Source organism: Nakaseomyces glabratus, chromosome K (genome assembly GCF_010111755.1).
Source record: "Nakaseomyces glabratus chromosome K, complete sequence".
NCBI classification, from domain to species: domain Eukaryota; kingdom Fungi; phylum Ascomycota; class Saccharomycetes; order Saccharomycetales; family Saccharomycetaceae; genus Nakaseomyces; species Nakaseomyces glabratus.
Genome location: NC_088961.1, coordinates 658,731 through 682,957, shown reverse-complemented (window position 1 = coordinate 682,957; position 24,227 = coordinate 658,731). Strand labels below are relative to the sequence as shown.

The 24,227-nt window shown below is 38.3% G+C and overlaps 11 protein-coding genes across 11 annotated transcripts; 8 read left to right on the top strand and 3 right to left on the bottom strand.

Moving 5' to 3' along the window:
• Positions 1-69: 69 nt before the first annotated feature.
• On the top strand, positions 70-2,895 carry ROT2 (glucan 1,3-alpha-glucosidase ROT2; the record flags this gene model as incomplete). Its single annotated transcript, XM_448526.1, has 1 exon — positions 70-2,895. One exon carries the CDS (start codon positions 70-72, stop codon positions 2,893-2,895), a length of 2,826 nt encoding a protein of 941 aa, XP_448526.1.
• Positions 2,896-2,975: 80 nt separating this feature from the next.
• SLX1 (endonuclease) lies at positions 2,976-3,914 on the bottom strand (the record flags this gene model as incomplete). The annotated part of the gene is made up of 1 exon (XM_448525.1): positions 2,976-3,914. One exon carries the CDS (start codon positions 3,912-3,914, stop codon positions 2,976-2,978), a length of 939 nt encoding a protein of 312 aa, XP_448525.1.
• A 390-nt stretch (positions 3,915-4,304) lies between these two features.
• On the top strand, positions 4,305-5,954 carry MCX1 (Mcx1p; the record flags this gene model as incomplete). Its single annotated transcript, XM_448524.1, has 1 exon — positions 4,305-5,954. The coding sequence occupies one exon, from the start codon at positions 4,305-4,307 to the stop codon at positions 5,952-5,954; it is 1,650 nt and encodes a 549-aa protein (XP_448524.1).
• Positions 5,955-6,133: 179 nt separating this feature from the next.
• Positions 6,134-8,704, bottom strand: GVI51_K06743 (uncharacterized protein; the record flags this gene model as incomplete). The annotated part of the gene is made up of 1 exon (XM_448523.1): positions 6,134-8,704. The coding sequence occupies one exon, from the start codon at positions 8,702-8,704 to the stop codon at positions 6,134-6,136; it is 2,571 nt and encodes an 856-aa protein (XP_448523.1).
• Positions 8,705-9,286: 582 nt separating this feature from the next.
• Positions 9,287-10,948, top strand: TDP1 (tyrosyl-DNA phosphodiesterase 1; the record flags this gene model as incomplete). Its single annotated transcript, XM_448522.1, has 1 exon — positions 9,287-10,948. One exon carries the CDS (start codon positions 9,287-9,289, stop codon positions 10,946-10,948), a length of 1,662 nt encoding a protein of 553 aa, XP_448522.1.
• A 417-nt stretch (positions 10,949-11,365) lies between these two features.
• PCS60 (Pcs60p) lies at positions 11,366-12,979 on the top strand (the record flags this gene model as incomplete). Its single annotated transcript, XM_448521.1, has 1 exon — positions 11,366-12,979. The coding sequence occupies one exon, from the start codon at positions 11,366-11,368 to the stop codon at positions 12,977-12,979; it is 1,614 nt and encodes a 537-aa protein (XP_448521.1).
• A 674-nt stretch (positions 12,980-13,653) lies between these two features.
• PDB1 (pyruvate dehydrogenase (acetyl-transferring) subunit E1 beta) lies at positions 13,654-14,730 on the top strand (the record flags this gene model as incomplete). Its single annotated transcript, XM_448520.1, has 1 exon — positions 13,654-14,730. The coding sequence occupies one exon, from the start codon at positions 13,654-13,656 to the stop codon at positions 14,728-14,730; it is 1,077 nt and encodes a 358-aa protein (XP_448520.1).
• A 533-nt stretch (positions 14,731-15,263) lies between these two features.
• On the top strand, positions 15,264-16,967 carry GVI51_K06655 (uncharacterized protein; the record flags this gene model as incomplete). The annotated part of the gene is made up of 1 exon (XM_448519.1): positions 15,264-16,967. The coding sequence occupies one exon, from the start codon at positions 15,264-15,266 to the stop codon at positions 16,965-16,967; it is 1,704 nt and encodes a 567-aa protein (XP_448519.1).
• Positions 16,968-17,584: 617 nt separating this feature from the next.
• PYC2 (pyruvate carboxylase 2) lies at positions 17,585-21,112 on the top strand (the record flags this gene model as incomplete). Its single annotated transcript, XM_448518.1, has 1 exon — positions 17,585-21,112. One exon carries the CDS (start codon positions 17,585-17,587, stop codon positions 21,110-21,112), a length of 3,528 nt encoding a protein of 1,175 aa, XP_448518.1.
• A 265-nt stretch (positions 21,113-21,377) lies between these two features.
• ATG12 (Atg12p) lies at positions 21,378-21,923 on the bottom strand (the record flags this gene model as incomplete). Its single annotated transcript, XM_448517.1, has 1 exon — positions 21,378-21,923. One exon carries the CDS (start codon positions 21,921-21,923, stop codon positions 21,378-21,380), a length of 546 nt encoding a protein of 181 aa, XP_448517.1.
• Positions 21,924-22,196: 273 nt separating this feature from the next.
• YBP1 (Ybp1p) lies at positions 22,197-24,164 on the top strand (the record flags this gene model as incomplete). Its single annotated transcript, XM_448516.1, has 1 exon — positions 22,197-24,164. The coding sequence occupies one exon, from the start codon at positions 22,197-22,199 to the stop codon at positions 24,162-24,164; it is 1,968 nt and encodes a 655-aa protein (XP_448516.1).
• Between the last annotated feature and the right edge of the window lie 63 nt (positions 24,165-24,227).

Below are 24,227 nucleotides of genomic sequence, written 5' to 3'. Positions count from 1 at the left end.
TAGTATAATACCCTGTAGCTATCGCGAATCCAAAGTGTGGTAAACTCCTGAATAATCCATGCAAAGAAGATGAAGCTATTCAATGTTCTCTTTTTTAGTTTACTCTTTGGGTACGTGACCGCTTTCGCAGATTATTTACTGAAGTCGTGTAATGAAGCCGGGTTTTGCGTGAGGAACAGAGAATATGCAGCTAACATCATAAATTCCAAGGCTTCCTATTATTCAATAGACCCCAAATCGATCGATGTTGATGATAGTTCAGGTACTCTGTCTGCAAACATCATCAAAACAATCAAACGCCCTGACCGACACACTGAAATCACATTACCGCTAAAAATCAGTTTCTTAAAAAGTCATGGGGCTAGTTCAAAGTCCTATTTCCGGTTTACAATTGACGAATTGAGACAGAATGTGCCTCAATCGAATTTATTGAACAAATACCGTTACAATGAGACGGCCAAATGGGCATTCGATCCTAGCAAGCAATGGGATAACAGTCATTTTACAATTGAAAAGAAGATCAAGAATGGAAAAAAGGGAATAGATCAATTCTTATTTGGTTCAACTAGCAAAGATGAAGAATACTATTTAATTCTACCAAGAGATGACGAAAACATGGCAATTGAATTATTTTTAGATTCCTTTCAAATTAATGTACTAAGCAAAGGAAAGTCAGTTATGAGTATTAACGAGTATAACCTCATGAACTTTGAGCATTTTAGATCTATTGAAGATAACTTTCAAAATTTACTTGAGGAAGAGTCAACATTCAATATGTTTAAGGACAACTTTAGATACAGTCAAGACGATAAAATTCCATTTGGTCCTGAATCTGTAGGGATCGACTTTGTATTCAAGAATGCTAAAGCTGTTTATGGTATCCCAGAGCATGCAGATTCGTTGAAATTAAAGGATACTCGCGAAACTGACCCTTACAGATTATTTAATGTGGATGTCTTTGAGTATTTCGTCGATTCTCCTTCACCTATGTATGGTGCAATTCCGTTTATGTTTGGTGTCAGTAAGGATGTTACCACCGGATTGTTTTGGGTTAATAGTGCTGATACATGGATAGATATTCATTATTCTTCCGTCAATACAGATCAGGTCAATACACATTGGTTTTCAGAGAATGGTGTTATAGATGTAGTTGTTTTTGTGGCTGAGAACCCATCTGATATTCTTGAGCAGTATACGGACTTGACAGGTAGGCCTTTCCTACCACTGCAGTCATCTATTGGGTATCATCAATGTCGTTGGAATTATAATGATGAATATGATGTTTTGAGTGTACAGAACGAAATGGATAAAGCGCATATACCTTTTGATATAATCTGGCTTGACTTGGAATATACTGATGATAGAAAATACTTTACATGGAAAGATGAATCCTTCCCTAATCCTAGAAGATTATTGGAGAAATTATCTCAATTTGGTAGGCAATTAGTCGTTTTGATCGACCCTCATCTGAAATCTAGAGGGAATAAAGTCAGTGATGCGGTAGTTAAAGGAAAAGGGGCTACAAAGAATAAGAAGGGTAGATTGTTTTTAGGTGAATGTTGGCCAGGCCAATCTATTTGGATAGATACAATGGGTCAAATCGGGAGAAAACTATGGAAAGGGTTTTTTAATGATTTTCTTTATAAAGGGTTGAGCAATTTGCATATCTGGAATGACATGAATGAACCCTCTGTATTTAGCGGGCCTGAAACTACAGCACCAAAGGATGTTATTCATGCCGGAGGATTTGAAGAAAGATCAATTCATAATGTATATGGGTTAACTGTTCATGAAACTACATTTAATGCTACCAGGGAATTCTATACCGATTCTGAAACCCGCCCTTTTGTTTTGACGAGGTCTTTTTTTGCAGGTTCCCAAAGGACTGCAGCTACGTGGACAGGGGACAATGTAGCCAACTGGGACTACTTGAGAATTTCCATCCCTATGTGTCTCTCTAATAATGTTGCAGGATTTCCATTTATTGGTGCCGATGTTGCTGGTTTTTCTGGAAATCCTGAGCCAGAGCTCTTAGTTAGATGGTATCAGGCTGGTCTTTGGTATCCATTCTTCCGGGCTCATGCTCATATAGACAGTGTTAGGCGAGAACCATATTTATTTGACGGTCCAGTAAGAAATATGGTGAAGGATACTATCAGATTGAGATATAGATTATTGCCAACATTTTACACTGCTTTTTACGAATCAAGTAGAACCGGGGCACCAATAATGAAGCCTTTATTTTTTGATTACTTTGCTCATGAAGAGTTGCTTGCTATCGATGATCAGTTCTTCGTAGGCAATTCTGGTATAATGGTGAAGCCAATAGTGCAGAAGGGTGTCAAAGAAACAACTGTGACTTTCCCACCAAAGTTATATTATGATTATGAGACATTCGCGTTAGTTAATGATGATGTATCTGCTATAACTAATAAACAAGTATCTGCACCTCTCGATACTATTCCAATATTTTTGGAGGGTGGTCATATTTTGTTCCAGAAAGAAAAGTATAGGAGATCCTCTGAATTAATGTCCAATGATCCTTACACCATTGTTATCATACCTGATGAAAATGGTATTGCAATTGGTAATTTATATGTTGATGATGGTAAAACGTTCGCTTATTCTAACAATGAATTCTTAAATACTACCCTTAAATTCACATCAGATGGTTTATTCAATAGGCCTCATTCAGAAGGAAATCTTTCAGCCACTGCTATTAACACTAATGTAACGGCCATTAAGATCGTCACCTCGGGACTTGAAAGTTCTTTCAAAAAACAACTGATATCGAAATTCTCTAGTGATGATAATCTGAATACTAATGTCGAAAGCAATCATATAGTCATGAAGATTCGTTATGATATGAGCAAACCATGGGATTTTGTCTTCTGAATTGAACAGCTATTATGAATTAGTATGATCATTATAATTAGTTTATGCACATTTGGTAAGGATATCATACCAGTCAAAAATCAAATTGTCTTTTTTTTGTCATCTGCTGTAGTATTGTCTTTATTTAATTTTATCGAATAGTAAATAACATCGCACCATTTTAATAAAGTATAGCACTTTGGACACTTTGGCGATTGCGGAATTATCGTGTCCTCTTTAGGCAGTTCAGTGTTGCTCATGAAATATCGATATGCACAGGCAAGGTGACTGACGAATGTGCAACTAGTATCTCTACAAAATGCAAATAAGTTTTCAGAGATGTTTCCTGATAAGTTATGCTTTATAATTTTATTACAAAACTGGCATGTATTGATACCTGTATCAATTTTTTCTTTGTATAGTAAAAGAGTTTTTGTCTTTTCGGCCAGTGTTGTAGAGTATAGGTTCTGTACAAGCTCCATATTTTTCTCATTAACGTCCATTATGTCATCTATAGTATCGTTATTAATCTCTGTTAAAGCATCTTGTGATAGAGATACTGTGTAGTTATTGTCTATTGATTCTTGTGTTTGTGATACATTGAACTTATCGTTCTTCCATATTTCTTCGACTTTTTGATTAAAAAAGTGTAATGTTAAATCCATATAGCGAAAGTATTCATTTTTCAGAAGAGAAGTTATCATGGCAAGCTTATGGTGTATAGACCTTCCACCTTTTCTTGTTTTAACTACCCGGTCCTGGCTTTTAATGTATCGAGTTTGGTACCCATGTTGCCAAGCATGCTCAAATTGTAGGGCAGCGATACGACTAGGAAAGCCATAAACGATAGCTACCATTTCCCAAGGCCGAGTGCCATCTCTTTTTGTTCGATAAGCACCTCCACGACTTAATGAACCATTATGTTGTCTCAATCTCCTAACTGGATTCGGGGTCGAGCCTATGTAAAACGATTGCCTTTTACTAATAGACTGCAGTAAATAGCATCCATAAAAGTCCGGAATCTGTTGGAATTCTTCCATCAATCGGTTTCGATATAATAGTGTAAGTATAGAAGCGGCTAAATTATATTGTATACTTGAACCACAGGTGTTTCATTTAAGGGATTATCATTACTACTTATTCTGATTAATAGTATATACAAACTGTGAAGAGCTTTTTTGATCTGTTTACATGACGTAAGTGTAATTTGTGCGTGCCTTTCTATGCAATCGCTATATTGTTCAAAAGTGAAAAACATTGCATTAGGCCATCTCGAGCCAAATTTGACAAAAAATTGCATTGCGATGAGCTCCTACAGAATAGTCAATGTGATGACTAATAGAGAATATTCCTATATATGTAGGCGGTGAAGCTATTATTGTTAGTTTTTGCTATATAATAGTGTATTTCTTGAATGCGCAGTAGAGTCAATGCTGGCACTAAATAGCTATGGGTGCAGTAGAGCTGCGAGTTTGGTTAACCGTATTGCAGTAAATGCTATCATTTGTCGTTTTATGAGTAGCAGTGATAACGCCTCAAGACTTCTTGTGCAACAGAATACCAATGAATCTATTCCCCCTCCTAGAAAGTTGAAGGCCTATTTGGATGAGTATGTTATTGGACAGGAGATAGGTAAGAAAGTCCTTAGTGTTGTAGTTTACAACCACTATTTACGTATAAACGATAAGCAGAAGAAAGCAGAGCTCCAACGGCAGAGAGAAATAATAGAAGAAAGTAACAACATTAGAGCTGCTGAAAGCACAAAGGATGGTAATGATCCGGATGACAACTCCTCTGGAAAAGATGATACTTCACCGATAAGTGATGTGATTCAAAAACCATATAAACCTTCTGAAAAGGAAGCGGGTATGAGAAACTTGAAAATGCAAATTGACATGAAATTAGATCAAGAGGACCAAGATTTGGAATTAAGTAAAAGTAATGTATTAGTTATTGGTCCATCAGGTTCTGGTAAAACATTGCTTGCCCAGACATTGGCCCGCGTTTTGGATGTCCCTATCGCTATTTCTGATTGTACACAATTGACTCAGGCCGGTTACATTGGTGAAGATGTAGAAGTATGCATTGAGAGATTGCTCGTAAATGCTAACTATGATGTTGCAAAGGCTGAAAAGGGTATAATTGTACTGGATGAAATTGACAAACTTGCCAAATCTTCCAGTTCATTTGGTACAAAAGATGTATCAGGTGAAGGTGTTCAGCAATCTTTATTGAAAATTATAGAAGGCCACAATGTAGAAATTACGGTTAAGAAGCCCGTTAAGGTTGGAACTGATAAGAACAATAATCAAACTACTGCAAAAAAGGATGAAACATTTGTTATTAATACTTCAAATATTTTATTTATGATAATGGGTGCATTTGTTAATTTGGATAAAATAGTAGCAAAGAGAATAAGGAAGTTACAGAATAAGGAAGAAAAAGATGGGGAAGAAGAGGATATGAGCAAAAGTTCAGCTTATAGCAACAGTATTGAAACAATTAATTTGGAAAACGGCAAACAAACGTCAGCATTGAATCTCGCTACACCAACTGACCTTGTGTCCTATGGTATGATTCCTGAATTAGTCGGGCGTGTACCAATAATAACAGCACTTGAACCACTTCAGTCCAATGACCTTTTCCATATTCTAAAGGAGCCAAAAAATGCCCTTTTTGATCAATATACTTATATCTTCAAGCAATTTGGTGTCCGTTTATGCATGACTGATAAAGCTCTTAAGAAAGTCGCTGATTTTGCGTTAAAGGAAAGGACAGGTGCAAGAGGACTGAGAGGTATTATGGAAAGACTACTGTTGAATGTCAATTATGAATGCCCAGACTCAGGAATCTCCTATGTTTTAGTAAATGAGAAAACGGTTGATTCTTTGCAGCAAACAGAATACTCACTGGCAACCCATGTAGAGGCCAAGTATTATTCTAGAGGCCAAGCTGATGAACTTATAGCAGACGTTTATGCTGAAGATGAAGCTCTTGGACGAGTGTTGGATAAGGAATTGGGAAGGACCTCAACAATTGCAAAGAGAAAAGAGCAGTCAAAATTGTTGCAAGCTCAATAGAAACTTCATTGCCCTATATTTGCAGTATTCTTGTGAATGATACAAAAATGCATTAGTACTATACAAAAGACTTTACTATGGAAACTGTAAAAGTATGCATAGTATATCATATTGATAACGTAACGATATGAAAATAGGTAAATAATTAGTTAATTTTAAGTCCAGTCATTTTTCATGTGTTATTTCTTTGGCTTCCGGGCAACAAGGAAAAGCATTCTATAACATCCTGCGTTATCATCTACTTTACCTAAATGTTCTTCAAAATATCTCATTGGTAATGTTGTAGGATCAGTATCTTTCGGTGGATTACTTGCATCTGGAAAGACTTTTCTCATCATGTGATCCCAATGTACAATTGCCAAAAATTCATTGAGGAAGCCCATTTGAGTATCTAAGTCACCCGTTTTTAGAGATAGGATAGATGATTTAATGTTGATAAATCCAGACTCCTTAAATGCCTTAAATAGGTGCTTTGTAGTGTGAATATGTAAACCTCTATTAATGGCTTCGAGAGATACTGCATCATACGTTTTGTCCCTCTCAATAGTAGTCTTGAATGTTGATTCATTTAACTCAGGATCATTGACAGAGAATGTGTTCGACATACTAATATCAGCAGCGACAGCCATAACATAGCCGCCCGGTGTGACAGTCCTGTACATCTCTCGCAATAAAGCTTTCCATTTACTGTGTGGTAATTCACTCCATACCCATGGGCAATAAATAGCAGGCAAAGAGTTATCCTTGAAGGGTAGACGAAGTTGAAGGTACTCCTTACCATATAGGAGTGCATTACTTGGCTTTCTTTGTAGAGATTTTGGTCTCTCGCTTGAATTAGTTGTATTGACAGATTCTTGGATTTCATCTGGGATTATGAATTGTGTCGGAAGCGTGACTTTCTTATAATTATTCATTAAATTAGAGTAGTAATCAACTAACCAAGTGGTTGAGTTTAGAAGACTATTAACGTTGTCCTTATTTGACTTAGGAGCAATCGATAAGGATGGTGATGCTAAATTGCTTGGTAAGTTTACCATTGGTTCCCCTAAGGATAAATCCTTGAGCTTAGCTTTTGCATGATCAGGCTTGTTCGTGGCTATTGTGGGGCTAGTGAGGTTATCGGTTGAGTCTTCGTGTGTATGCTTCCGTTTGAAAAAGTTAACAAATCCGGACTTTTTGTTAGTTTTGGTCGTTGATTTCTTAAGTTTGGGTAATTCATCGTGTTGCTTTTCACCTTCTACGTTAAACAGTCCTGAATCTTTATCGTTGGTATCAACCTCGAATTTATCTTGTTCTTGTAATAAGGTATAGCTTCTATCCATGCAGTCAACCAGCACACTGTGCGCGTTCTCATCGTTTAATACTTCCAATTCGCTTTCATCGGATACCAGTTTGTAACAACTTTCTTTCGGCACGGAAGATGCAGTTTGACTAATAATCTTTCTGTCTTCCTCGTCGTGTAACCAGGGTGAAAGGTCCAAAGGAAAATCACCAATGTTCAAACTAGGTTCATCGCAAGCCAGTTGCCATCCAATTTGAACAATTAACTGAGGTCGTATTACTAAAATATCAATATCTGTGCACAGTTTGTGATGTGTTTTTTTACTGCCCGTTCTGTGGTGGGCAAAAGAGTCTGGTTTAGCTGAGAGTACTGAAGAACTTTCATCCTTTGCTAGCTGGTTATTGATTTGTTGCTGATGTTTTCTGGAAGATGTCTTAGTCTTTAATAAGTGTTGTACTACCTCAGTGGAAAATAGTAGTGAGTTTGACTGAAGAAGTAGCTTTTGAGCTTGATAGTACCACATTTGGATAACCATCCCCATCTCGTTATAAATATGTGTGGCATTGTAGGACACGTACTCTCTGAGCTCAGTTTCAATGGTTGATGCTAGCTGAATATTAAATGGGTAACACTCAAAGGCATATTTTCGTACTTTCAAATAATCTGAAACAAATCTAACGTATTCTGTCAACCTTTCTCGGGCATATGTTAAGGCATCACCTTGTGATGTGTCAGAGTTAAAGTTCAAAAATATGTGCATTTCCGGTAAATGTTGATTGTATGAAGGATCATAATGGAGTTCCTTTTTCTTTCCGTCTTTATGTACTAAAACCTGGTTGTAGTTGGGGCCCTTTTTCAATATAGATGTACCAAGAGCAGGCAGCTTATTCCAATCGTAGGACCAGTTGTGATTCGTGGTTATATCGTGACTGTGGCTACTGCTCTGTCGTGCACCAGATTTCTCTACCGCCGGAAGAGGGTCTATCATACCAAATATCTCAGAACTTGTTATTGGATTTTCGTCGTTCTTACTTGCCATAAGTAGCGAGTTTTCGTCCGAGTTGTTAGTGATAGCGCTTTGGCTTGGACCAAGAGAAGGTGACGGCATGGGACTCGACAGTCTCTTATTGTCTACTATGAGGGTTTGAGGCCTGATACCCGAGGTTGATATATTATTTGCCGACGCTTGTTCTGATCTGACACTTATGCTTGGTGACATCGGCAGTAACTGTGGTTGAGGCGAATCCATTACCAGGATTTTGTCGGTGTTCGGTACGTCGCTTTGAATACTCTTGTCATTGGAAGTGTTGCTGTGGGCGGTGGTGATACCAGATGACGGCATAGATGTCGGCGATGGTCCCGTCACCACTTTCAAATCTATCCTGTTGTCGCTATTTTCCTGGCTCGCCTCTAACTCCTCCGGGTGTTCATATCTACAGGCATTATAAGGACCTTGCTCGGAATCCATAACTGTATATAAAAAATTTTTCTCGGACTGCTATTATATTAAAGTCCCTACTTTTTGTTGCTTATCCTTTTATCCTTTCTCCTGGTATTCCTTCGTCCTGTCACACTGGAGCGTAATTAATAATCCCTTCTTTTCCACTTCTAATCAGTGACGCAGTGATTTCCTCGGCTCTTATAAGTTATTGTCAATGGCGTCCCCGGCACGCTACTAACTCCTGTCTTCTGCTCTTGCCTGAGTTGTCTCTGCAAGTGCTTTGAATTACAGTAGAGACTGTAGATATGCTAATGCTATCATAAGCGTGTCTGGTTCGCTCAAAATCCTTATTTGTTCCTGAGGTGTAGCCCGAAAACGGAAAAGTCAGCGTAGTTTTTTTGCTTCCCCCTTCATCACTTGAAAATTTTGACTCGGATCAGATGGGTGCCCGGTGGATGATGACTTATTAGTTATTTGGCAGTTCGAGTCCTAGTGGGAGCCTAATTATGGGCATCGCCAATGGGATAACGTATAGATGATGCTTGTCTGTGTGAGTTGGAAGTGGAATTGGTGACTTAGAAGTGGAACTTCAAGTGGAACTGGTGTGATATGAAGAGGACACTTTCTGATGCTGCGGCAAAGTGTGCGGAGAGATGGAGCAGAGTGCAATACGGCGGCAGTGAGCCTGTTGAAACCGAGCGTGCTGAGCGCAAGACAGTAGGTAGTGATGCTGACACTGATATAGAGGGAGATTCTGATGAGGACTTGGTGGTGGTTGGCGAGAAAAAAGTGGAAGTGCATGTGTTGAGTGACTCTGAGCCGGACATCGAGGATGCGAGGCCGAGTAAGCGAATCAAGGGCACAGACGGGTATGTACCGTTCCGGCTTATTAGGTCTGAGGCCTACGACGAGTCCACTGGGCATACTCCTTACATGGCAGATTTGGGGGATATCTTTGGTGACCCTGAGCTTAGAGAAGTGTACTTGTTCAGCTTTCAATATGATTTGAGTTTTGTGCTACGGCATTTCACAACCAGCATCGAAAGGATAACTATAGTGGCCCAAACTGGTACTATTGTGCCAGTGAGCTCATCGGAGTTGACGCATAGCCCACAGTTCTCTCAGATTTTTCATCGGTTGGTGGTTAAAGAAATATACATGCCGCCTTACTCCTGTCATCACTCAAAAATGATTATTGGCATATATCGAAATGGTCGCGGAGTGCGGGTCTTTTTACCATCGAATAACTTTACATGGGCGGAGACTAACTGGCCACAGCAGGTCCTGTGGTCGAGTCCCTTCATGAGCATTAGCGACAAGGCAGTTGAAATGAACGGGTTTCAAAGAAGTCTATGCGATTATCTAAGTTTTTACAAGTTGAAAGAACTGAACTCTTTGGTAAAAGATACCATAATGAGAACTGACTTTTCTGGACTAGCTGACGTAGAGTTTATTTATTCTTGTCCAAAGACAAAGGGGAAGAATATTGAAACTGGACTGAACATGTTCCTGAAATCCATCGAGAAAGTTGAAACAGAGCTGCGGGATGTTGATCAGATTTCTCTGAACCTGTTTCTTTGCCAAAGTTCCACCATTGGTGGCCCTATAGGTAGAAGGAAGGATAACCCATCTAACTTATTTACACATGTTATAGTTCCTACTGCCCGAGGTTTTAGCGAAGCTGCTAAGAGTGATCAGCAAGCTTTATTGAAAGCATATCATGAAAATAAGACATATCCATGCATTATATATCCCTGTATGAAGGAGATTAGGGACGCTAGCGTAGGTATTAACTCTGCAGGATGGTTTAATTTCAATTATACAAGGAATGATACTCAATTGCAACAATATGACTGGCTAAGGAACAAGATTAAAGTCTTTTACAAATATAATCGTGACTACACTACAAAACAGAGACTTACGACACCTTCACATACAAAATTTTATCTGCGCTTCAGAATGCCATCGCAGTCAATGGCACAAGGCATGAGGGTTCCCGAACATATAGATTGGTGTTTGTTCACATCAGCCAATTTAAGTTCAAATGCATGGGGAACTCTAGGTTCACAGCCAAGAAACTACGAAGTTGGGGTGATGTATAAGAATTCCAACATTACCACGAAAGCCCAGGATTCGAATCTTCATTGTCAATCACTGCAAGATATCATATATCGAAAAGGACAGAGACCCCAAACTAGGTCAGTTCTATTCCCGTTCCCGAGCCATCTGCAGCCATATGAAACTAATGATCAGGCATTTTATCAGATGTAAACTATATAACAGCATATAAAAGCCCTTGCAAGATTATATCATATTAACTCTTAAAACTATGTACGTTAGATGTTTGACGTTTTGGTGATGAAAGTACGGCCAATAAGTCATGAGAGAATTGAATCATCCACTTGAAAACTCAATTCGAATTCTAACAAAAAACGGGATGAGGACATGTCAATGAGGGAAATTAATTCCGATGGGATCAAGTGGTTCTAAAGATGTAAGCTGTGGCTTTTCTTTTACAGCAAAATGTGACACTTGGAGTCCTAAATTGGAAAACGCTAGTATATATAGAGGTGGACATGAATCCCTATTGAACACCAAGACAATACACCGGTTATATTACGGAATATTTCTATACCAGTAGTTATAGCATTCATTAACTGAGTATTAATCAATATAAGTGAAGTCAAAATGACTACTGCTACTGCTTCTTTCAATGATACATTTAGGGTATCTGACAATGTTGCTGTTATAGTGCCAGAAACTGGTTTGGAGGTGACTTATAGGGATTTGTCCCATATGGTTGGACACTTCCAGACAATCTTTAAGGACCCTAACTCACCATTGTATGGTGTTGTGCATAGACAAAGTGTCATCGCCATGTCAATGCCAAATGGCTTGGAGTTTATTGTTTCCTTCTTGGCAACTACAATGGATGCCAAAGTTGGTGCTCCTCTAAACTCGAATTATAAAGAAAAAGAATTTGATTTCTACCTTGGCGACTTAAAGACAAGCTCCATTTGTGTTCCTAAGGGTACTGTTGGGACTAACGCTGAGGTTTTAAAATCGGCTAAGAATTTCAATTGTTTTATTATCGAGTTGGAGCTAAATCCAGAGAGATTCAGAGTCGAGTATCAAGTTTACTCTCCAAAGGACAACTACAAGAAGGCAATTTACTCATCTTTGAACAACGCCAAGTTTGTTAATAACGATAATGTCAGGTTTCCAGGTTATGCCCGGTCAAGCGACGTTGCCTTAGTTTTGCACACCAGTGGTACAACATCCAGACCAAAGACGGTACCATTAATGCATTTGAATATAGTAAGAAGCACTTTGAATATTTCGAGAACTTACAAATTGAATGAAACTGACAGATCATATGTAGTCATGCCATTATTCCATGTCCACGGCTTAATTGGTGTTTTATTATCGACTTTTAGGACTCAAGGCTCCGTTGTTGTACCACCTCGATTCAGTGCCAAGAGATTTTGGGATGATTTTATTAAATACAAGTGCAATTGGTTTAGCTGTGTGCCAACGATAAGTATGATAGTATTAAAGACGCCTAAACCTGCTAATGGTATTCCACATATCAGATTCATCAGATCATGCTCCTCTGCATTGGCTCCTGCTACTTTCCACAAGTTAGAAGAAGAGCTAAAAGCGCCGGTGCTTGAGGCATATGCTATGACAGAAGCTTCCCACCAAATGACCTCCAATAACTTGCCTCCAGGTAAACGTAAACCTGGTACTGTTGGTCAACCACAAGGTGTTGAAGTCAGAATTTTAGACGACAAGGACAATATCCTACCTCAAGGTGAAATAGGTGAAGTTTGTATCCGTGGAGAGAATGTTACCCCTGGTTATGCCAACAATCCAAAGGCAAATGAAGAGAACTTTACAAAGAGAGAAAACTATTTCAGAACCGGTGACCAGGGTTACTTCGATGCTGAGGGGTTCTTGGTTCTCACAGGTAGAATTAAGGAGTTAATTAATCGGGGTGGTGAAAAAATTTCTCCAATTGAATTGGATGGGGTTATGCTATCACACCCAAAAGTCGATGAAGCTGTATGCTTTGGTGTTCCGGATGAAATGTACGGCCAGGTGGTTCATGCTGCTGTTGTCTTAAAGAAAGGGGAGAAAATGACCTATGACGAACTAACTGCGTACATGCAAGATAAAGTGGCCAAGTTCAAGATTCCAGCAAAGGTATATTTCGTTGAAACTCTACCAAAAACTGCGACAGGCAAGATACAAAGACGTATAATCGCCGAAGCTTTCGCAACAAAGAAGAGCAAACTATAAGCTGAGCAAATAAGACATTTATTAATAAATAACTAAGAGTGTTTTATATACAATATAAATAAAGTTTGCCATATCTGAAATAGAGTCATATTAATCATAACTATCATAGATAGATTGACATTGTAAATGTTCCTCATAGAACCTGCATTTACATCGCTAGAAACGAATATCTCCTCATCCAGTTTTCCACTTTGGCAAAATAAGCTGAACAACTCCCTTTTCCCCTCTCAAAGTGCCTTGTGATAACGGTAAATTGTTCTAAACACAGAATTGGAACTTCACTCTTCACACTGTATCGACAAAGGCCATCACCTACAATCAATTGAGTCAATTACCAACATTGTCAGTTGTCAGATTCTGTTTTTTTTGTCTGTTATTTGAAAACTAACTTCAATCGACCATCAGGGATAACATTCTTTGGAAATAGGAAAAAAAATAGGAAACCATTACAGCAGCAAAGGTTAAGTTTATTAGAGGTCTCATAATAAATCTATTCTTAACCTAATTCAACGCAATTCAGAAGCAATATATATTCTTATTGAAAGATATCTTCAAACTAAAAAGAAGAAGACAAGAAAACATTGTATAACCCATCTTGGATAAGTTGCTATAAGACCAAAAATAATAGTTGATTTCATCGAACTGCCAATATTAATAGCTAGTACTATCAGAAAATGCTACAATTTAGAACACCACTCACAAGATTGACTCCAATGGCGAGATTGGCCACTAGAAGTGCCGTTAGAATGGCTTCAACAAAGACCATGACAGTTAGAGAGGCCTTGAACTCTGCTTTGGCTGAGGAATTAGATCGTGATGACGATGTTTTTATCATTGGTGAAGAAGTTGCTCAATACAATGGTGCTTACAAAGTTACCAAGGGACTTTTAGATAGATTTGGTGAACGCCGTGTTGTCGATACTCCAATTACTGAGTATGGTTTTGCCGGTTTGGCTGTTGGTGCAGCTTTGAAGGGCCTAAAGCCAATTGTTGAATTCATGTCATTCAACTTCTCCATGCAAGCCATTGACCATGTCGTTAACTCGGCAGCAAAGACACATTATATGTCTGGTGGTACCCAAAAATGTCAAATCGTGTTCAGAGGGCCTAATGGTTCTGCTGTAGGTGTTGCTGCACAACATTCTCAAGATTACTCTGCTTGGTATGGTTCTATTCCAGGTTTAAAGGTTCTTGTGCCTTACTCTGCTGAAGATGCAAGAGGTTTGTTGAAAGCTGCAATCAGAGATCCAAACCCTGTTGTTTTCCTTGAAAACGAATTGCTATACGGTGAGCAATTCGAAGTTTCTGAGGAAGCACTATCACCTGATTTCACTTTGCCATACACTGCAAAAGTTGAAAAAGAAGGTAAAGACATATCTATTATCACCTACACAAGAAACACCGAATTCTCTCTTGCAGCAGCCAAGATTTTGGAAGAAAAATACGGTGTATCCGCTGAAGTTATAAACTTGCGTTCCATCAGACCTTTGGACATCGATGCCATTGTCAAGACAGTCAAGAAGACTAACCATTTGATAACCGTGGAGTCTACTTTCCCATCCTTTGGTGTTGGTGCAGAGATTATCGCCCAAGTTATGGAATCTGAGGCCTTCGACTACTTAGATGCTCCAATTCAAAGAGTCACCGGTGCTGATGTCCCAACCCCATATGCTAAGGAGCTAGAAGATTTTGCATTCCCAGACCCAGAAACTATTGTTAGAGCTGCCAAGGAAGTTCTATCCATTGAGTAAATATTCCCATATACCTTATACTAATTATTCTATTTTTCTTTATTATTATATTATCTTTATCCTATTTCAACTACTTATATTTATCATCTTTTCTTCAATATCTAAATTGTATAAATTTTGAGCATAGCAAGAACCATGCTGCTTTAATGTACTATAATATTTAAAATTGAAATACCGTCTCTATGATTCGGTTATGCATTTACAATCTACAGCGATACCGCTGTAGATCATTTGAAAACAAAGGTGCATACCTACAGTATTTTCTGAGAGTGAAAAAATAATTTGCAAAAAAAAGTAAAACTTGCCTACGCGAACCGGTAACATAGCAAGCTGAAAGAGAAAAAATTGACACAACCTGAACTGTCTGATAGGCATCGTACTTGCAGAAAACTTTTCACTTGGTCGAACATATCCTCTCATCGAGATTATAATACCAAAGGATCGACAATTGCGTTCGTTCGGGAACAATATATATCTGGCAATTGGGCACCTATTGATTAAAAAGGATAGCTGAAGCTTTATTTACTTACTCGATGGATACTCCAGCGAAGACCTTGGCGAAGAGAGATATCCCGCAATTTTATTTGCTGATATGTCTTTACTTCTTGCAAGGTATCCCTGTCGGGCTAGCCTTCGGTACAGTACCGTTCCTGCTGAAGTCAATGGCTAAAGAGACTACGTTTACACAATTGGGTATCTTCTCCATGGCTACATACCCCTACTCATTGAAAATTCTGTGGTCTCCACTGGTTGACTCTGTATATTTCAAGAAAATAGGTAGAAGAAGATCATGGATCATTCCCATTCAACTGGTCAGCGGTGTAATGCTGTTCTTTCTGGGTACATGTATTAGCAGAGGTAAGGTGTTCAACGGTGTTGATGACGCCTTTCATGGAAGGAACTCAGGTGGGCTACATAACGTCAATGTACCTTTTCTAACTTGGTGTTTTGGAACTTTGGTATTTTTGTGTGCTACTCAGGATATTGCTGTCGATGGCTGGGCGTTAACAATCTTATCCAGAGATTCAATTTCATATTCGTCCACAGCCCAAACCATTGGTTTGAATATGGGATATTTCCTGTCTTTTACAGTTTTTATCGCACTGAACTCAAGCGAATTTGCCAATAAATATGTTAGAAATATGCCATTACCGCATGGCCTCATAAGTTTAGGGGGCTATATGAAAACTGCTGGTGCTCTATATGTGCTTTTGACTTTGTATGTGATCTTCTTTACTAAGGAGGTCCCTAATAGTGTCTATGATTTGCCAATAACTGACAAAGTGAAAGAGAAGGATAGAGAGCTTAGTGCAGACAAAGCTCTTTCTCCAACAATCACCAATATTGAATATCCGGACCATGTAACTATTAAGACTGAAAATACTAGCAGTATCGCCTACGTGTACAGAGGATTTTTAAAGATATTGAAGCTGAGATCGGTGAGAACCTTAGCAACAATTCATATGGTTAGCAAATTTGCATTTCAATGTAATGAGGCAGCTACAAATTTAAAACTATTGGAAAAGGGTTTTAAAAGAGAAGATCTCGCTGTTACAGTACTTATTGATTTCCCATTTGAAATCATATTTGGTTATTATGTTGTAAAATGGAGTTCCGCAAATGAACAGAAGAGGAAATTAAATCTGTCAAGAGGAAACCACCATAAGACAAATCGCATTGTAAAGTTTTTAGTTGGAGACGGCGGCCTATTAACCCCCTGGTTATGGGGTTTCTTAGGTAGGCTAACTGCTGCTATGTTTGGTAATTATATTGTAAGTATGTTCCCAAAAGATGGGCAAATTAGTACCGGCTACTTTTTACTTGTTATAATCCAGCATTTATTAGGTTCTTTCATGTCAACAGTCCAATTTGTGGCAATTTCGGCTTTCCATTCTAAGATTGCTGATCCAGTCCTGGGTGGTACCTACATGACACTTCTAAACACATTAAGTAATTTTGGTGGTACCTGGCCTCGCCTCATGATCATGTCAATGATCAACTATTTTACCGTTTACAGCTGTACCCTAGAAAACGGATCAGTAGCAATTTTGAATCGAGGTAGTAATATTCAAGCATGTACAACTGCTTTAAGAGGAACCGCCAAAGTTGTCACTGATGGTTACTACATTGCAAACATGTTTTGCATTATTATCGGCACACTGTTATACTTTATGTTTATCAAGAAGAAGATGCTATTTTTGCAAACATTACCAATTGGCTCTTGGAGATGTACATAGCATAGGATGACATAACAGCAGCAGATGCTCTGTTGTTGTTGGTTTTGGTTTTTTTTTTTTGAATTATTTATATTCCGTTCTCCAATAACGTTATTTCCCTTTGGCATCCTTTTGTGCTGGATCATACTATTGAAACAAAATACATTAAACAATAAGAAAAATCGGATTTCTTGCAATTACTTAACATCCTCAAATCCATCGATACAATAGAATAATAAGCTGATACAACTACGCTTACTTAATAGATAGCACTGGACAAAATTGTCATATTACTTGTTCCTTGATGATGCTCGATGACTAAATCATCGAAGGTAAAGTTTCGTCATCACCAAAAATTGGAATTTTTATGCAAAAATTTTCATTTTTTGTAATGTTCGCTCGGCGACCTCCGTCTTTATCTGTGGAGAAAACAATTGGACCCTTGAAAAAAAAAAATCGAAGTCTAAGATTGTTTTGTCACAAGCAAGCTTGAGTTGACACCAACGGAATTACTATTGACTTATAAATACATACAACTTGCTCCTGTGTTGGCCAATTGATCAACTACTGTTTTCATACTACTCTTTAATATTACAAAGCCGAGACTAACGTACTAAAGTTAAGCACTAAAATACATTATGGCCACGAACAAGATGTTGACCGGTCTCCGGGACAACTTTAGTTTGCTTGGTGAGAAGAATAAGATATTGGTTGCCAACAGAGGTGAGATTCCAATTAGAATTTTTAGATCAGCCCATGAGCTATCAATGAGAACTGTAGCCATTTATTCACATGAAGATAGACTATCCACACATAGATTAAAAGCAGATGAAGCCTATGTTATCGGAAAGGAAGGTGAATATACTCCAGTCGGTGCATACTTAGCAATTGATGAAATTATTGATATTGCTAAAAAACACGGTGTAGACTTCATTCATCCAGGTTATGGTTTCCTCTCAGAGAATGCTGAGTTTGCTGATAAAGTTCAAAAAGCCGGCATTACTTGGATTGGTCCTCCCCCAGAAGTTATCGAATCTGTCGGTGACAAAGTCTCAGCTAGAAACTTGGCAGCTAAGGCTAATGTTCCCACTGTGCCAGGTACTCCAGGCCCAATTGAAACTGTTGAAGAAGCACAAGATTTTGTTAATAAATATGGGTATCCTGTCATTATTAAGGCTGCTTACGGTGGTGGTGGTAGAGGTATGCGTGTTGTGAGAGAAGGAGACGATGTTGCTGATGCATTCCAACGTGCTAAATCCGAAGCTATAACGGCATTCGGTAATGGTACTTGTTTTGTTGAAAGATTTTTAGATAAGCCAAAGCACATTGAAGTTCAACTACTTGCCGATAATCATGGCAATGTAGTCCATTTGTTTGAAAGAGATTGCTCCGTGCAACGTAGACACCAAAAAGTTGTGGAAGTTGCACCAGCTAAAACTTTACCACGTGAAGTTAGAGATTCCATTTTGACAGATGCGGTTAGATTAGCAAAGGAAGCTGGTTACAGAAATGCTGGTACAGCGGAATTTTTAGTTGATAACCAAAACAGGCATTACTTCATCGAAATTAACCCAAGAATTCAAGTCGAGCACACCATCACTGAAGAAATTACTGGTATAGATCTTGTTTCTGCTCAAATTCAAATAGCTGCTGGTGCTTCTTTGCCACAACTAGGTTTACTACAAGACAGAATCACTACCCGTGGTTTTGCAATTCAATGTCGTATCACCACAGAAGATCCTGCAAAAAATTTCCAGCCTGATACTGGTAGACTGGAGGTTTACCGTTCGGCTGGTGGTAACGGTGTCAGATTAGATGGTGGTACTGCTTATGCAGGTGCTGTTATTTCACCACATTATGATTCCATGTTGGTGAAATGTTCTTGTTCTGGTTCTACTTATGAAATTGTTCGTCGTAAGATGCTTCGTGCACTAATCGAATTTAGAATTAGAGGTGTTAAAACTAATATTCCTTTCTTGTTGACATTATTGACTCACCCTGTTTTCATTAGTGGTGATTACTGGACAACATTCATCGATGATACTCCTCAACTATTCCACATGGTCTCATCCAGGAACAGAGCCCAAAAGCTACTTCATTACCTTGCTGATTTGGCTGTTAACGGATCCTCAATTAAAGGTCAAATTGGTGAACCTAAATTAAAGACTCACCCACAGATTCCTCGTTTACATGATGAGGATGGATCTCCAGTCGACGTGTCTGTTCCACCACAAAAGGGTTGGAGATATTTATTACAGTCGGAAGGACCAGAGGCATTTGCCAAGGCTGTTAGACATAATCAAGGCACACTAGTTATGGACACTACCTGGAGAGATGCACACCAGTCTTTATTGGCTACAAGAGTTAGAACTTACGATCTAGCTGCCATTGCTCAAACAACCGCACATGCATTTGCTGGTGCATTTGCTTTAGAATGTTGGGGTGGTGCCACATTTGATGTTGCTATGAGATTCTTACATGAAGATCCGTGGGAACGTTTAAGAATATTGAGAAAACTCGTTCCTAATATTCCATTCCAAATGCTTCTCCGTGGTGCCAACGGTGTTGCATACTCTTCTCTACCTGACAACGCTATTGACCATTTTGTTAAGCAAGCTAAGGATAACGGTGTTGATATTTTTAGAGTATTCGATGCTCTGAATGATTTGGAACAATTAAAAGTTGGTGTGGATGCTGTTAAGAAGGCTGGAGGTGTTGTGGAAGCCACTGTTTGTTACTCCGGTGACATGCTTCAACCAGGTAAGAAATATAATTTGGATTACTATTTGGATGTCACAGAAAAGATTGTTGCTATGGGTACTCATATACTAGGTATCAAAGATATGGCTGGTACTATGAAACCAGCCGCTGCTAAACTTTTGATTGGGGCTATTAGGGCGAAATTCCCTGATCTACCTATTCACGTGCACTCTCACGATTCTGCAGGTACCGCCGTGGCCTCTATGGCTGCTTGTGCCCTTGCTGGTGCTGATGTTGTTGATGTTGCTATCAATTCTATGTCGGGTTTGACTTCTCAAGCGTCTGTTAATGCTGTTTTGGCTTCTCTTGATGGCCAAATCGATACTGGTATCAATGTTAAACATGTCTGTGAACTGGATGCATACTGGGCTGAAATGAGATTATTATACTCTTGTTTTGAAGCAGACCTAAAAGGTCCAGATCCAGAAGTTTATGATCATGAAATTCCAGGTGGTCAATTGACTAACTTATTGTTCCAGGCCCAACAATTGGGTTTGGGTGAGAAATGGATTGAAACTAAAAAGGCATATAAACAAGCCAATCAACTGTTGGGTGATATTGTCAAGGTTACCCCAACTTCAAAGGTTGTTGGTGATTTGGCCCAGTTCATGGTTAGCAACCAATTAACACCAGATGACATCAGACGTCTAGCAAATTCATTAGATTTCCCAGATTCAGTGATGGATTTCTTCGAAGGCTTGATGGGCCAACCATATGGTGGATTCCCAGAACCTCTAAGAACAGATATATTGAAGAATAAGAGAAGAAAGCTAAACCGTCGTCCAGGCTTAGAATTGGCACCATTCGACTTAGCTAAGATTAGAGAGGATCTTGAAGCCAGATTTGGTGATATTAACGAATGCGATGTTGCTTCCTACAACATGTACCCAAAGGTTTACGAAGACTTCCAAAAGATTCTTGAAGAATATGGTGACTTGTCTGTATTGCCAACCAGAAACTTCTTGGCAAAGCCAAGAGTTGGTGAGGAAATTGAAGTACACATTGAACAAGGTAAGACTTTAATAATAAAACTGCAAGCTGTCGGTGATTTGAACGAAGAAACCGGTATCAGAGAGGTCTATTTTGAACTGAATGGTGAAACAAGAAAGATTCGCATCGCAGATAAGTCTCAAGTGGTCCAAACAATTGCTAAGCCTAAAGCAGACGGTCATGATCCACTACAGATTGGCGCTCCAATGGCTGGTGTCATTGTTGAAGTCAAGGTACACAAGGGGTCTCAAGTTAAAAAGGGCCAACCAGTTGCTGTTCTAAGTGCAATGAAGATGGAGATGGTGATCTCATCTACAGGTGAAGGCCTTGTCAAAGATGTTCTAGTCAAAGATGGTGAAAATGTCGATGCAAGCGACCTATTGGTTGTTTTAGAAGAAGAGGTAAAGGACGAATAAATCGTGACTATTTTATAAGCTTGCTATTGGCTTATCATGTATTGTAACAATTTTCTAATATAAATAATCATATATAATAATAATTTCAAAGCATATAAATACAATTTTAGATTCATATGAAAAATATCAAAGTATTTGATACTAAGAATCTTAAACTAAAACAGCAAATATTGTCTATTCTGTGCAACTTAACTTAAATCTATCTATGAACACTATTTTAAAAAGGTGAGTATAACTCATTGATCCACAATGATTTATGTCGAACCTAACCAAACGCTACCGATCCACAGTAGCTAACAATAAGCTCATCGTTTACCTTGAATTGGTTCCAAAGATCACCCACATTTTGACTTGGTACTGGTGCAAATGAGTTATTTATGTAGCAATGAATATTCTCCATTTTCAGCTTTCTTTGTAAAAAGGATATGATAACAGAAAAAGGTTTATTTGTTGAAATTTGACATACTGAGGGTGTAATACTGGTTATAGAGCCAATTGACTGAAATTTTATCATAACCTTTTGTGGGGCCCCAGTGTGTCCATGACTACTTGACTGAATTGATGCTTTGAGACTTTGTTGTGATCGAAGGCTACCTTGAACGAATACTTCTTCTTTCTCACTGCTATCACTGCTCTCATTCGTGTCAACCAATGCCAATTGTGATAATCGTCTGCTATATTGTTCTAGTCTATTTTCAACACCCAACTCTCGCTTCTGCTCCTCATGCTTTGAAAGAGCAATTGATCCTGATGATACCAGATTCTCACTCCCGCTCTCACTTTCTTGTTCACTTTCTAGTAGCCTACTCATAACAAACGTGTAAAGGTAATCATTGATATACCGTCCTGAGTCCTCCACTTATCATTTACCGTTGCCAATATCGAAGCTCATCGCAAGACCAATATTGTCACTTATAAGTGGAAATTTCAAAATTTTCCAAGTTTGAGGCCGAAAAGTAGGGTGAAATAAATGGTTAACCGTGCGCTCATAAGAGTGCAAACATAGAAGCCGTGCGGTCAGAACACTCTGGTTACAACTTGAAATCCACTTAAGATCAATTGCCTATATTCTGTACTTAGAAATATGTCAGATGCGTTTGAGGAAGTTTGTGACGCCTTGAAGGCGTCGTTTACTGATGATAAGGAAGATTCTCTGACGCTGGTTACCATGATTGACACCTTATCTGAAGAGGTTGATGAAGGCTTCGAGGTGAAGGAGAAAGAGCAGTTTCTAGAGCTGCTGTTGAATCTTTTGGAAGCAGACACAGAACTTGTCAGTGCTGTAGGTTGGGATTTGCCCCGCACACTTTTGAGATTCTGCAATGCCAAGAATATCAAGAATTCTGATAGATTGAGAAAGTGTAAAGTTGTCACAATATGTATGGCAATCTTTAATCTACTAGCGCTTCATGCTAAACCGCAAGAATGTCTTGTGACAACACTGGAATTATTAAGTGAGTTGAACTTCAAGAATATTGTTGAGGAATGTCATCAATTGAGTGAAGACGGTTCCGATAATAATACAGCTGAGGAGGATAACGATGCGGTGGAAGATTATATGAAAGATAGAGATCAACCTGAGATTATTTTTGGTGTGAAGTCATATGCTTTATTTGAACTAGCTGGTTCGTTGATAAGAAGAGTTGCCACATTGCACCCATCAAAATACTTGGAAGAAGCTGTTACCGCCATACGTAAATACGTGACAAACAATACTGAGGTGGTTGAAGATGTTAAATTTATATTAAGGAGAGTATTTGCCTTCTGCAGAGGTTATATACCACCCGAACCACCAAGACAGCTTATTGTTGATCTGAAAATGAACCATGAGGAATATGATGAGATTATGAACAGTGAAATTGAACTTCAGGTTAGATTGCTAAGAAACCTTTGTACATTTTCCGTAGCTTATTGCGTCAAATTCTTAAATGATAAGACTGAGGTTGTGTATTTTCACAAATTGATAAACAAGGATCTGCAACTGCCTGAATTTTATAGATCAGTTCATGATATTATTTCTCGTTACTACCAAATTGCTTTTTCATTCGACATAGATCTAAACGATGAGTTTAATGATATTTTGAGGGAAACTAGAGGTATCTATGAAGATGTTATAAAACGTATCAATGAGACTAATAACACTGACAAAAATGCCAAGTCAGATATATTACTCAAGGCTGGTTACTACTACGAGGTTCAGAAAACTGCTAGAGAAAAAGAAATTAATCCTGATACCAAAGGTATTATACTGTTAAGTGGATTTAACTATATAGAGAATGGCGATCATCTTATTGATATCGATATTGCCGATGCACTTTATCTATATTTAAGATTTGCTTCGGAGTCTTTATTCTCTCCGACTTGTCACAATGTTACAATAGAAGGAGTTGCAAGGTATTGGATTTGGGCTGCACTAACAACTACAGACAATAACATTCTGAAAGAAAAACTTGCTGAGCTCTCGCCGTTGGTATTACATTCTGTTTTAAACCTGCTTCTAGTTAAAAACTGTCATCAAGTCAATGAAGAAATAAGAATGATCACGTTTACTTTAATTACTAGAATCCTCTGTTTATTACCAGAAAATTGCTCATATGAATTTTTGATGGATGAGCTTGATAATTGTGCTGTTGTATTTGGTAAATCCTGTGTGCTAGGTATTTTACGTGACCTTGTTATCAAGGTTGATCATAGTGTGAGTAGTAATAATACGGATACAGAAGATCTATCGGAAAGCATGGCACAATTAAAGATCAATAATGAGAAACGAGCTAAAAAGACTTTCATCACATTAGATCCAAAAAGGGCTGGAGAAATAGAAGATCTGGCTATCAAAACTTTGAAGGAAACCAAAAAGTCAATGAAGAAAGACTACATTCTACTTGTATTAAATTACATCAAATTCTTCTCCACTTTTGCACATAAGTGGAATAAATCTAAATTAAATGAATTCACAACTTTAGTTGCGACCAACTTTTCGGATAGTAAAATGTTACCCGAAATTAATGCAATTATTGACGCTAATGAGAAACTAAGATCACTGACAGAATAAAGTACTTGTTTGAATAATAGGCTACTGTAATATTATAGAATATTCAAACATGCCATTTGTAGT